Below are 13467 nucleotides of genomic sequence, written 5' to 3'. Positions count from 1 at the left end.
TCGTTAGATTTTATGCGTACTTTGTACAATAACTGTTTTTATTGAAATGTAAAGAAGTAATACGACCATCGGGAGGAAATAAACCTTGCTTCTTGATTCTTACTGTCTTTGTATGCGATAAGGGAAGCCACTGTAGTAATAACTAGAGTGAGACTAAAAATAAATTGGAAAACCACACAAAATACTGCATCCCGGTATATATGGAAAAAGATGATTAAATGGATAAATACCTATATCTCGTCTTTTAATCTTTAAAACGTCTAATTCACCTTTTCACACCAATTTATTTACGAAAATGAATGAAAAATGTAGGAATCGGCGAAAAAACGATTCTGTCTATTTTGTGATTATGATTTCTGAAAGCGTCTTAAGGTATTGATCCAATCCTGTATTGAATGAAATCCAAAAACAAATAAAACAAGAGCTGTCAGTAGGACAGCAACGCTAGACTATTCTTAGTGCTTGGTAGTAAATGTAAAATTTTCTAAGATAACAAATGGGTCAAATTTTCATTTAAATCCATGTTACTGTAATAGGCCTTGAAGAGAGTCCTATTATGCTCTCAAAGAAGAGCATAAAATTTCAACTTGTTTCAAAGCCAGATGTCAATAGTATATGAAAATATCTGAGGTGGTATGCAAACTTTAACATAAATTCTAAGTCAGAAAAGGGGTACAATTCTGTCAAAATGCTTGATACAGTTATCTCCTCCTGTCTACAGATAGGGGTTACATGTATGATGGTGAACAAGTGTGCAAAGTTTCAAAGCCATATGTCAATGGACTTTGAAAACATTTGAGGGACTTTGAAAATATTTGAGGTATTACAAAAACTTTAACGTAGATTCCAAGTCGAAGAAGGGGCATAGTTCTGTCAAAATGCTTGATATAGTTATCTCCTCCTGTCACAGGTTGGGGTCATGATGGTGAACAAGTGTGCATAGTTTCAAAGCCATATGTCAATGGACTTTGAAAATATTTGAGGTATTACAAAAACTTTAACATAAGTGGTTACGCGGACGCAGACGCCGACGCTCGGGTGACTACAATAGCTCTACTTATTCTTATCGAATAGTCGAGCTAAAAATGGAGCACCACGTTTAATACCATATTTCGGTATATACCGGACAAGGTGCTTGAGTGATTAAATAATAAAATATCGCAAAATTTCATACAACGGAATGAACTTTTTTAAACGTGTAATTCATCTCTACACACCGATTTACATAGTATTACGATTATGAATAAAACATGTAAGAATCGGGGTAAAATCTTTATTGGTCTCTTTTGTTAACATGATTTCTGCAAGCGTCTAAAGGTACTGCTCCAATCTTTTATTTAGTTAAATCCAAGTTAAGATACATATATGCATTAGAAAAGGGCAGACATTTCACCAAGAAGAGCAATGTTTTTTTTTTTTGTTTTTTTTTTTTGTTGTTTTTTTTTTATTAAATTAATTAATTAATTAACTAATTTATTTATTTATTTATTTATCTTTTTTATGCTAATATCGAGTGTAATATAGACATTAAGACAGGCAAAGAGCGGCGCGGAAAGTAAAAATTGGGCCCTGGAATGTATAATGCCCGCAGGCGAAAGCTCTCGGGGCCTGTATTCATTTTGCGGGTTGATTATCACATTCCGGTTCTACTCTCATGACAATTTATTTCTTAATATTTGAGTACTTGATCGTGTTTGTAATATTTTTCGCTAATTTTGTTTAAATTGAATAACTGTAATAAAGCTGTTGTAAAAATCAGTAAATGGTTTAACCAATTGAAAGCGATATAATATTCATCGACAAATCATTGATAAGTCAACTAGATTTGTTCACAAGTTGATATGTAACTTACATATATGAAAACTGATGAAGTAATTAAGTAATTGATACTTTTATTATGATTTTATCAGTGGCATAGTTTATGAAAGCAGACAAAGTATTGAATCATTTAGAAATATCAATAATTTTCCTTACTTTATTTGAAATCCCAACGTTAAACATGAAGTGCAACGACTTGATAGATTGAATAATTCAATAGTTATAGATTACCTTAATAAATGATAATATATTATGTTCAACATAATATAAGTATACTCAATGTGCACATCAAAGAAGATACGAGCGCGCAAAAAAACAATATAAACACGACAAGGATATTAAGAAATAACGTATTTGATTTAAAAAATAAAAAAGTAACCGTTGAAAATTATAAACTTACCCTTTACTGTGTAATAATAGCTAGATGTAATATTAAGTTGCAAATTGGCCGATGCATAATGCAATAATACTTTAAAAAGGACGGTTTTAGTCCCGGATCCTGACGATTCTGTATGCTTAATTCCAACGGTTCTCTTTCCATTTACATCCGTGTTGCAATTTGTGCACGAAGATGTGTCGCTCGTGTCAATTTTGCTTGATTCATCTACAGAATATATTTCGTCTAAACCATCCTTGAAAACATTTTAAAACAGAACATATCCAACTAAGTCAATTCAATAATAACAAAAGGTAGCAAGAGCATCTTAAAGTAAAGTATTTCACGTGGACATGGTGCGACTATTACAATTTTAATGCTTTTCAATACCAACAAAACTGTTATGAATAGCATTTTGTAATGTGTAATGATTAAGAAATAATATATCCCAAACTGTGATTTTATTGCTCAATAATATCACTTTTTGGAGTTCGGATGCGGGGAATTATATCACGAGGGCGTAGCCCGAATGATATAATGATGCGCATCCGAACGACAAACAGTGATTCTATCAAGCGATAAAATCATCGATTTGGATATATTATTTCGATTCTAACACGATATCAACAAATAAATGTTGCCGTACCTGATATTAAGCAAAACTGCGCCTGATTTGTTTCCGTACTTATTGTCAGCGCGTCACATTTTAGTGGTTACGTCACGTGTATAATGATACGTCACATATCTAAATATAGAACGCCAAACAGTGTTTTATAGCATATTCTAACACGACCCGCATTTAAATTCACTATTGCATGAATATAGAAGAACCGAAAGTGTGTGTTATTATGCAACAGAGTCACAGTTGACGTTCTATATTTAGATATGTCACGTAATTATTATAGATGTGACGTAACCACTAAAAGAATCCGACGCGCTTAAAATAAATACGGAAACAAATCAGGCGCAATTTTGCTTAATATCAGGTACGGCAGCATTTATTTGTTGATGTCGTGTTAGAATCGAAATAATATATCCAAATCGGTGATTTTATCGCTTGATAACATCACTGTTTGTCGTTCGGGTGCGCATCATTATATCACTCGGGCTACGCCCTCGTGATATAATTCCTCGCATCCGAACTCCAAACAGTGATGTTATTGAGCGATAAAATCACTGTTTGGGATATAATATTTCTTAAATAACACACACTTTCTGTTCTTCTGTGTTCAATAGGGATAAATGCGGTTCGTGTCACAGACACTTGGGATGTGGAGCTTAAAACCAAAATAAAATGTATATTTTTCAATCCCAGCACATGTACTGATAATATGTATATATAAAAAAATCTTAATATAAGCCGTTTTGAAAAATAATTCATATTTCAACGTCTATAATAATTACACAAGATAAAAATATTCGCCGGAAAAAATCCGCACACCTACCGTCAACATCACCATGTATTTTATTCCATTTCAAATATTTTCACACAAATACGCCCGCTTTGAAGTATGGGAACCAACATATTACCGAATGGCTCCACAAATAGCCCAAATATCCGCAAATTTGCACACGGCAAAGCTGGGGCCACGTTTAAATTTATTGAAAGATTTTGTAAATGGGGTAAAACGGCGATAATCTTGATGTTTATTTCGACTGTTGCGTTGTTTATATTACCGTTGAAGTTTAAAATTAAACATCATCGTGAAGAATTATATCTTCTGTGTCGATGGATCAAAGGATTATGTGAAATATTGGAAATGGAATAAAATACATGGTGATGTTGACGGTAGGTGTGCGGATTTTTTCCGGCGAACATTTTTATCTTGTGTATTATTATAGACGTTGATATATGAATTTTTTTCAAATGGCTTTTATTAAGTTTTTTGATATATATGATCAGTACATGTGCTGGGACTGACAAATATACATTTTATGTGGATTTTAAAGGCGTTTGAAACTCCACACCCCAAGTGTCTGTGGGTCGTGTAAACATTTTCAGCAACACATATTTTTATCAAAACTGATTATGCATTACCTTATGTGTCGCACTGAATGTCATAAATAATAACATAACATCACATTGGATTATAAGACCAAGTTAGCTTATTTTTGCAAACATTTGTTGATAATTTTTACATTTGTATGATTGAAATATATTTTATGCTTTTGATTGGATCAATTAATATAAACATTTTTGGAAAAATTCACAGTGAAAATTATAATAATATAATTGCACACAAGAATGATTCTGTAAAATCAATGACAGTCCTCAGTCAGTTAGTTAACCAAGCGCCCATAAGATAGTCTTAATAGATAATTTTCCATGACAGTCCTTTTGAATAGTTGTAAATATATGAATTATGAAGTATACCTTTTCAAACACCAAGAATGACTTATATGGCGTCAACACATATTTTTGAAAAATAAGCGTAGGACTTGTCGATTTTGATTGATTGACTGAATACATTTCAAGAATAAAGACGAATTGTAAATGTATGGTAAAACTTTCATTGTTTAGAGTTAACTTTTTTTTTATTTTTTAGGCAAACAATTATTAATGTTAAGAGGTTATGATCGCAATCTTAAAATATTTTTTAGTTCAAGTCACTTGTGAGTATACGGTCTTGAAGCTCACTCGAAGAAATAGAATTGCATCTTACACGAAAACATATAAATATCCTCTGTATGTTATTATTGCAGCGCAGGTAATAGTAAATTTATAAATTAATATTCTAATATTTGTCCTAACTTAATAAAACAATGATAGCAGCGAATTTTCTCTGTGATTTCAGGACATATTATTATTAACATAATGCAGAATTCCGTGTTTAAAAAGAACAAAAAAACTTACAACAATTATAAACCAGTCATACTTCAAGTCCGAGAAACCAGAAATGCAGCCAGTTGTCACAGAAATAATACCATTGCTATTGTTCGACCCTGGCTCTGACATTGATGTAGGGAAGGTCGTATCGAATACTGAAATAGTTATGTACTAACGGTTTTATATGTTAGAAAACATGTCAGACTCAAAGGCAATTCCAACAAAGAAATGTGTATTATTAAGGAAAAATGAAGATTTTGAAACAATTTTCTTTTCTCATTTATGTATTATATTTATTTTGTTTATTTTGTTCGTATATATGTTATCTATTTCCTGTTTTCATGATATTGATTATTCAATGTTTTGGATATAATTTATACAATATGTATATGAAAAATTATCCCACCTATTGACGAAGGGACCATCGATTGCATTACGCTACCATCACTCGAGTCTCTACATGTTATCTTTGTACAATTACTATATTTATAAGAATTTATAGTCATCTTGTAAACATTTTCAGTCATGTTTATCGAGAAACTGTAACCACTGTACTGGGGTACGCATATTGTAGACAGCACACAGCTTGAATGGAACGCATCATCCAAATACCAATCTATGCCTGTTGCTGGTGCGTTTGTGCAAATACACGTAGTATCAGATTGTATCAAAGGATTGACGCTGTCACATGTTAGGTCGATCGCAACTAAGAATCAAAGGAATACTTATGAGTACGTATACATAAATAACTACCATTTTCTCAAAAAAATTAACACCGTCCTTTCACATAGTTACAAATAAAGTGGACTGTGAAATTCATACAACGTTTAAAATGTCAAACCTTTTTGATACATGCAGTACAATACATCATTCAAGAACAGGGTAAATATCAACTAAAACATATCATTTTATAAACTTTAACGGGTATATCATACGCTTAATCTGAAAGATCTTAAAATAAGAATTATAATATAATTAACCATTCTGTTACTATTGAATATAAAGGCGGATATTTTAAATGGCGACAATCATAAAAATTGAGATTTGTTTTTGATATCTAATTAGCAAATACCCTTCAGATATTATGGCTCTGTTGTTTCTTCAAATAGATTTTAACACAACATATACAGGTTTTTTCCTGAAAAAATCCAGATATAGTCTGCAAAACTCTTATAAAGATAGTTGTCTATCAGTTTCTTCATGCCATTACAACTTGAAGGGAACAATGTCATTTTGCTCGTAATAACATATTGCCTTCAGATGTTTAATTGAACAAAATTTAAGATTATAATGTTGTTAATGTCCTCATATTAGAAATATGACAATTTTCGATTTAACCTATGTTATAATTTGAAGTTTAACTGATGAGGTAAACCAAAAAAATATTACCCTCTTACAAGTTCCGATGAACGTGCAAAAAGCACTACGGTAACCAATGTATATACTTACCAATTGCTCTTAGAAACAATTGTGACAGTACAATCAATTCCCTAACCGCATCCATCACTGTGCTGCAATTTAACATTTAATATACACTCATGGATAATAAAAAACAAAATTTCCAAAGCTTTTGGCAGGGTAAAATTAGCTACTGCATCTTATTTCAGGAGTAGAAGTAAAAAGTGCGGTCATTATATTCATGAGAACAGTGCTTCAATTTATATTATTGCATATGACATTTGATAAATTATTACTCATAACTCTAACAACACAATATAAAAAAGTGTTAACAACACGTCAATATATTCCACGCGAATTTCCATAATGAAACATGATTAATTTGGTTTTATGCAATTATAAACAGAGGCTATAATTATATTGGACATAAAAGGGCTTATGTAGCGCTATCGCGTCAATATGTCTGCCTGCTTAATAACAAACATTCATTCCTTCAGAACGATAAAAAAGCTGTGCATCGGATTTGAGTATTCCAGAAACTACAGATCCAGAATAACAGTGTGGTAAATGGATCTTTATGGTGGGTAATATAGACCAGTTTGATGATATTTAACCGTATGACTTTGTGCTTTTCTAAGCTACAAATGTTTATGTATTCAATAAATGTAAATTTTCATGTAAGTTCATTTATCTATGTAGTCAATGACAAAAGTTTAAGAAATAGTGAAAATGCAATGTGTAAAAATATATGAAATCTTTAGAGTATGATGATGTTATAAAAAAAGCAATAATTTAATCTCAAATCAACAAATCTGCTTAAGGATAAAAATAATATAAAAGTGTTACCTTAAACATTTGCTATGTCACAATTGATACTATTAGATCAACTACGCATGAGATATTTCATGTAGATAAACTAACTTCATGAACTATGACTAAAATCTAAATCAATAGATCGATATTTAAAGTATGATATGTTTAAGTCTTGAAAATTAAGATTATTCGTCACACTCTATGGAAATATGATATATAAGTGAATGTTTTATATATTTTAAAACGTAAAACGTATCATATCAAGAAAATTTGATCCAATGTTGGAATGGTATTGAATCGATAATAATAACTTTAAAACAATAGGTCATCTTCGATAAGTTTCAAATTAACAGTCTAAGTCTATGGCATGCTACTGTGATAAATACTGTAAGTATGCTTCTTGAAATAAACAAAATAATAGGTTTTTTTATTATGTTCATCACCCAATGAATGGCAGTTTTAAACATTGCTTGTCCTAGATATAACTTTTAATTTATCAATGATATCTCGTTGAAACTTCAAGCAGTTGTGCAGACTAGTGCGTATGCGTGCAGTGTCAGGGAACTCTACATATTTTTTTATTAATCTCCCTTTGATAATATTTAACAATGCTCGTCCAGAAAATAACTTGAAAATTATTGAAATAATTTGATAAACACTTCATAGAGTGACAGAAATTTGCATTAGGAAGTGTAGTGTACAGGTACCAGAATCATACTTTGCTTCATTTTCGAATTATCTCCCATTATAGTTTTTACTGATACGTGTCCGGCCTTTAACTTTGATACTGTTAATAATATCTTATTGAAAAATCACATGGTTCTGGAAAGTTAGGGGAAGTGCAGTGTTTAAGAAATCTTACTCTTAATAACTTATCTTTTTACTTATCTCCTTTTATTGTACATACTATTATAATGTTTGTCCGGGGAATAATGTAATGTATTGATGTATTTTGTATTTGTTTTTTGGATATTTTTTTCTCACATAACTTTTGTTAGTTATGTATTTCATATTTAATATGAAGATACTTTTGGTGGTCCTCTTATTATTTTTTTTTGGTAAAGAAATTGAGCAATCCGACACTGAGGTCAGTGTTACTGGTGCTTAAACTGGATTTTATACTTTTTATATATATTTACTATATATACAACTTTATTTGTTGTCTTTTGCATTATTATTTTTAATTATCAGTTTATCTTGATTGGTTCAGGAAGTGGTCATCTCGGTCAAGTTGTCAAGACTGATAAAATGGTTTTTACATTTTTTCTTATGCAGCCTACATTTATTGAGCATTTCCCTTACTGTTAAATATCTTGGGTTATCGTCTAACATTTCGCTTCTACAGCCATTATTGATTTATATGCATTGAGTACCTCGACAGCAGTGCATACACTGCTTTCAGCGATATTCTTGTTCAAATTATTTTTCTTTTTTTTTAAATTGCTGACAGAACCACACCTCAGCATGTAAGAAAAAAGCATGCTTCTCACATGTATACGTAATGTACAATATGAATGAAAAGATGCATCAAACGACACAATTCTGAATCAATTTAATTTACCGGAGGAAGTTTTATATAAGCTATCTATATAATTATAATGTCTGCTGCTGTTTGCTGTGGACCATCTTATTACCAGTAATCACTGCTGATGAGCACGGGCCAAACACTTACAATGGGCTCGATCAATGGCTGCAGGATCGCTCGGATAAAAATCTAAAATCGATGTAAATTTTTACATGTATTGAACGGTAAATTTATATCTATCACATGGCCGCACGAAACACCTGTTTAAAGCATATACATTTCGAATTATTTCAACTATGATATAACGTTTTAGAATAGAGTTTTGGAGAGAGAAAAGTGTCAAGACGGTAGTTTTTTCTGTTATAAAATGCATCTTCTTGAGGAATGCTGCATTAAAGGTAGCAAATACAATTCTGAAGATTAATGACAAAACATTTATTTTAACAGCCTCGAGTTATATGATAATATCAACATACTTCTAGAGACAGATTGTATATATAATGTCCTAAGTCCTGATTACACTTGGTATCCCGGTACAACCGAACTTCGTCCACTTTACCACACTTCCGGTTTTAGGTTTTTAATTAAGAAAAATATATTTAATTTTAATGCATAATTTATAAAACATATTCAAACCTGTAATAACTGAAATAGTATATATTCCTACCTTGCAACTGATAATGTTTACATTTCAAATAAAATGGAAGCTCCCTCACATGTGTTACTCGGACTTTATCCAACCGAACTTCGACCACTTTGACCTTGACCTTTTACTGGTTGTAATAGTATACTTCAGGAAAAAGTTTGTGTCCATATTAACTGTCATTTTAAAAAAACTTTATAAAACTTTTTTAAACAAACTGTTTTGAATTATAATTAACTGTCACAAAACGTATTTACATGGTTATATAGTTTAGTCTACAGTTACATTTCACTACAGGAGGGACACAAAAAGTTGTCTCCCCGCCTGATGGCCTTGACAGGTGTACAAATGACAGGTGAACCCAACCTGAACATTTCTCACACTGTCCCCAATTCACAATTATCACATATGGCCGCTTACTTTATGTCTGGGGCTGAAATTTTTGCATACAATGCACTTCTCATTTTCTTAAACATTTTTTCATCTGAAGCTTTCACAACTATTGTCAATAGGAAGGATTAACTTTTCTTTTTTTGTTAACAGAAGCTCCAGATGTTCAGGTTTTGGGGATTTCTTATTTGAACTTTTAGCTTTGTTTTTGGTAATTTGTTTGCTTTTTTGGCTTTGGGTCATATTTCTTATTATGGGCAAATGATTTGTTCAACAATGTTTATCTTCAGTTATTGGTTTTCCACCAACAATTTTACTAAAGTGTATTTTTCTTTGTTTTGGCCTTCTGCACATTTTCAAGAATTTGTCCTCCTTCGTTTCTCGCAGGAAAATGCTTCCGCACAAGACATACCGCTTGACCCAACATTGCCACTTTTCAATCTTTCATCTTTGACGATTGATCCCTATCCAAATGTGAGTTGACGGTTGCCACCTGTAAGATCTGATACAGCATTTCTATTTGAATGGGAAAACACCACATCGCTAAATTGCCGATTGTATATTGCTTGGTGTCAAAGTAGATGCATAGATTTTAAAGCAAGCGGGAACATTCATACCTGGTACAATAATTCCACCCAGATTCTCTCATGTGACGATGACAGGCTCCATTCCTGCTATTTCAAAGGCCCAAAGCAACGCTGACATCAAGAGGTTGAAGGAGGTGGCTGCAAATTGGGAGGTAACAAACAAGATGATATTTTCTGCCTTAGCCCTGAATTAATTAAAGCAAATGGTCTTATGGTCCATCATATTACCAGAAACTGGTTTCTTCGGAGATCTTGGAGGTTAAGATTTAAGGGTGGTCTTTATGTTGTAGAGAAATACTTCCGTAATTTTGACCAGCCGACCTGTGAACAGTTTGACTAACCCCAGGGTTGCCCCTTCCATTAGAAGCTATCATTCGGTGCACCCAGGAAAGACAAATTAAGGTGGAACCGTTGCCCCTACAGCATTTAACTCCTTTATGTAATGTTTTGACCTCCTGATTTACTCTCGCCTGAACTTTGTGGTGTTTTCCAGACCACAATCTTTGGTGGTTGCTCTGATTCAGTCCCTTTTCATCTAATTATCATTTAAATGGGGTTTTTAGCCCTGATGGTTACTTTCACCAAATTATGTTTTTAAAGTGCAATCAAAATAACGTCAAAAGCCCCCCTTGTTTGGCAAATTCTGGCCTAAACCATGTTAAAATCCCTTGGCTTCTTAATGTTCAGTTTCTGGGCCCCTACGAATAAACTGATTAACCCACCTATCAGTTAAAAGGATGATTTTCTGTCCCCTTAAACCCAAGCTGACCAGCAAAGTTCAGATGCCAAGTTTAATAGTTTCTTGTCTGGCTGAACATAGCCTACCTCAGCCATTGTCTGTTTGCCGTTGCTTAACAAGGCCTTTTGTTCTTTTGAGGCGAATAATGTTGGACCTCCTGTGGGTTTACACGTCAACTTAACCCTTACCCACTTAGCCTGTCAATTAAACTGAGTTTTGGGCCCACTCATAAAGAGCACTTGCTTTCTATACTCATTGCATTTTTCCTTGACAGCAATATAGGCCTCAGTCAATCTTCAACATCATAGGACCTGTATGGACCCTGACATCAACTTTGGGTTATATAAAGAAAAATAAATAGGGTATTATACATCAGTATATGTATCAATTAAATTCCAATTAGAAATTACCTATTGGTGTAAGGACAGTGATGCATTTGTGTCCACGCTTTAATTATTGACAGTTATTCTAACAAATGGTTATGGTGGTTGGTTTTTGGGGCCCTGGTACAAGCGCAATAATTTAGCAGAAGCAAGTAGTAAAGTTGTATGTAGAAAATTTTCTATAAAAATTGATTTTTTTCAATCGTTAACTTTGGGAATAGGTGAAAATCGATAAAATCTTAATATTTTAAACAATGGGATAAAACAAACCTTTTTCTAATCTTTTCCATATCGGGCTGATTTTACATTGTTGACATTTCTGCTGTTACCGTAAACAAATATGTGCGCGGACTACCGGAAGCGATACGTAACTTCCTTGTTTTATTTATTTTCCGGGGCCGGTCGAAGTTTTGTTGTGGGCGTAGTTCGGTTGTGGGAGGATAGCTGATTTTAATTTTATCTGGAACTTAGAACACACGTACAGCTTTTTATTTCAATCTAAGATTTTGCCAAATGTCAATTGTAATACAAACAAAAGGAAGCCTTATTACCCCCTTCTAGCATACTTCTCCACTGCTAGTTAGCATATGAGGCATCTTCATCTTAAAATCTGTGTTGTGAGGCCTAATATACGAACAAATTATTTCCATAGGCAACATATAATGATAATTAAAACATTAAAAAAATATTTTATTTTTCTTGTTTTGCAATTTCACAATTGAAAAATGTGTTTATAGGCTTATTGGAATCTAGCGGAACCTGGAAAGATCATAATAATTTTAATACCTCGGGGGGGAATACTTTCAGGTATCCTTGTTTTTTTTCAGGCACAAAGTCGGCAGACCTTTGGGTGAGCCACCGATGTTCCCGTCCAGGTAGTTTGTTATTAGCTTTTTTTATGTCACGTAGAATTTTCAGAAGACCGTTGGCTTACCAGTTTAAAAGTCAACAATTTAAAATCAACCGGGTAGCGGAACTCCCCACTTTTTTGGATAGTTTAAAAAATTGTCCTAACTTATAAGGATTTGTTCTCTAACAATTCTTATCATTGATTTTCTAAAGCTTCCTCTTTGATTACGCCGAAATGCTGTGTTTGTTCGTTTAGCGTATAATGTTCGTGCGTTTATTCTTTTTACAAGTGTGCGTTTTAAATGAAAACCGAAACGCTCACCCTACTGCATGTACATAAGTCGTAATAAAGACATAATTGCGTAAAATGAATACGTCTATCAAGATATAAGGAATAAGAATAAAATTGAAACTTACTTTCAATAAGAATTGATAAAAAGATATTTGATTTTAATATTTAAACAAATCGCACAAATAACATTTGTTAACATATGGTAAAATGTTTTAAAATTAATGTAAAGGAAATAAATTTACCTTTTATTCGTTAATATTCTGTAAATGACAGTCCGTTGTTTTGGTGTGTTTTTTTTAATATATACATAAAAGGATTTCCAATTTGAAAAATTTCAAAGTATTAAACCTTCTTAATTTTTAAATAATAAAAAGGGGCTTTTTATTATTCCCGCTGTCAAGCAATCGATTATAATTATTTACATGGACGATCATAACCTGGTACAATTAAATCTCTTAAAGGTTTAGATATATCTACAAACGACCTTCGATTATTTCGTTTTTAAATAACCTTGAACATTTTTTACCTTTATAGATAATTATAAACATGTTCACGCTACAACCCAATTTTCTTGTAGATTTCATAGCTTTGGTCACGTGCTATAATATAAATCGTATTAATACCACCATAACATTGAGTTCACCATTAATGTAACATCGAGTTCTGTGCTAAAAGAAGGCATATACCTTATTTATTTTTTTATAGTAAATCTTTTCAAAAATAAAAAAACAGAACGGAAGGAAAACAAATATAAATTATTTTATTTTTCAGTTTAAACTTTGTCGGTATTTTATATGAAGCCATTATTAAGAAAGAGACATACAAGT

General features: G+C 32.3%; 1 protein-coding gene across 1 annotated transcript; it reads right to left on the bottom strand.

Moving 5' to 3' along the window:
- Positions 1–2143: 2143 nt before the first annotated feature.
- LOC132724260 (uncharacterized) lies at positions 2144–12932 on the bottom strand. Its single transcript, XM_060709093.1, has 5 exons — positions 12883–12932; positions 6471–6532; positions 5428–5727; positions 5049–5176; positions 2144–2450 (listed from the first exon to the last, which is right to left on the bottom strand). Exons 2-5 carry the CDS (start codon positions 6523–6525, stop codon positions 2178–2180), a joined length of 756 nt encoding a protein of 251 aa, XP_060565076.1. The 5' UTR covers positions 6526–6532; positions 12883–12932; the 3' UTR covers positions 2144–2177.
- Between the last annotated feature and the right edge of the window lie 535 nt (positions 12933–13467).

This window comes from Ruditapes philippinarum, unplaced genomic scaffold, assembly GCF_026571515.1.
Source record: "Ruditapes philippinarum isolate M1 unplaced genomic scaffold, ASM2657151v2 ctg10672_1_1_1_1, whole genome shotgun sequence".
NCBI classification, from domain to species: Eukaryota; Metazoa; Mollusca; class Bivalvia; order Venerida; family Veneridae; genus Ruditapes; species Ruditapes philippinarum.
The sequence above is the reverse complement of the archived record's forward strand: the minus strand, read 5'-3'. Positions and strand labels throughout refer to the sequence as shown.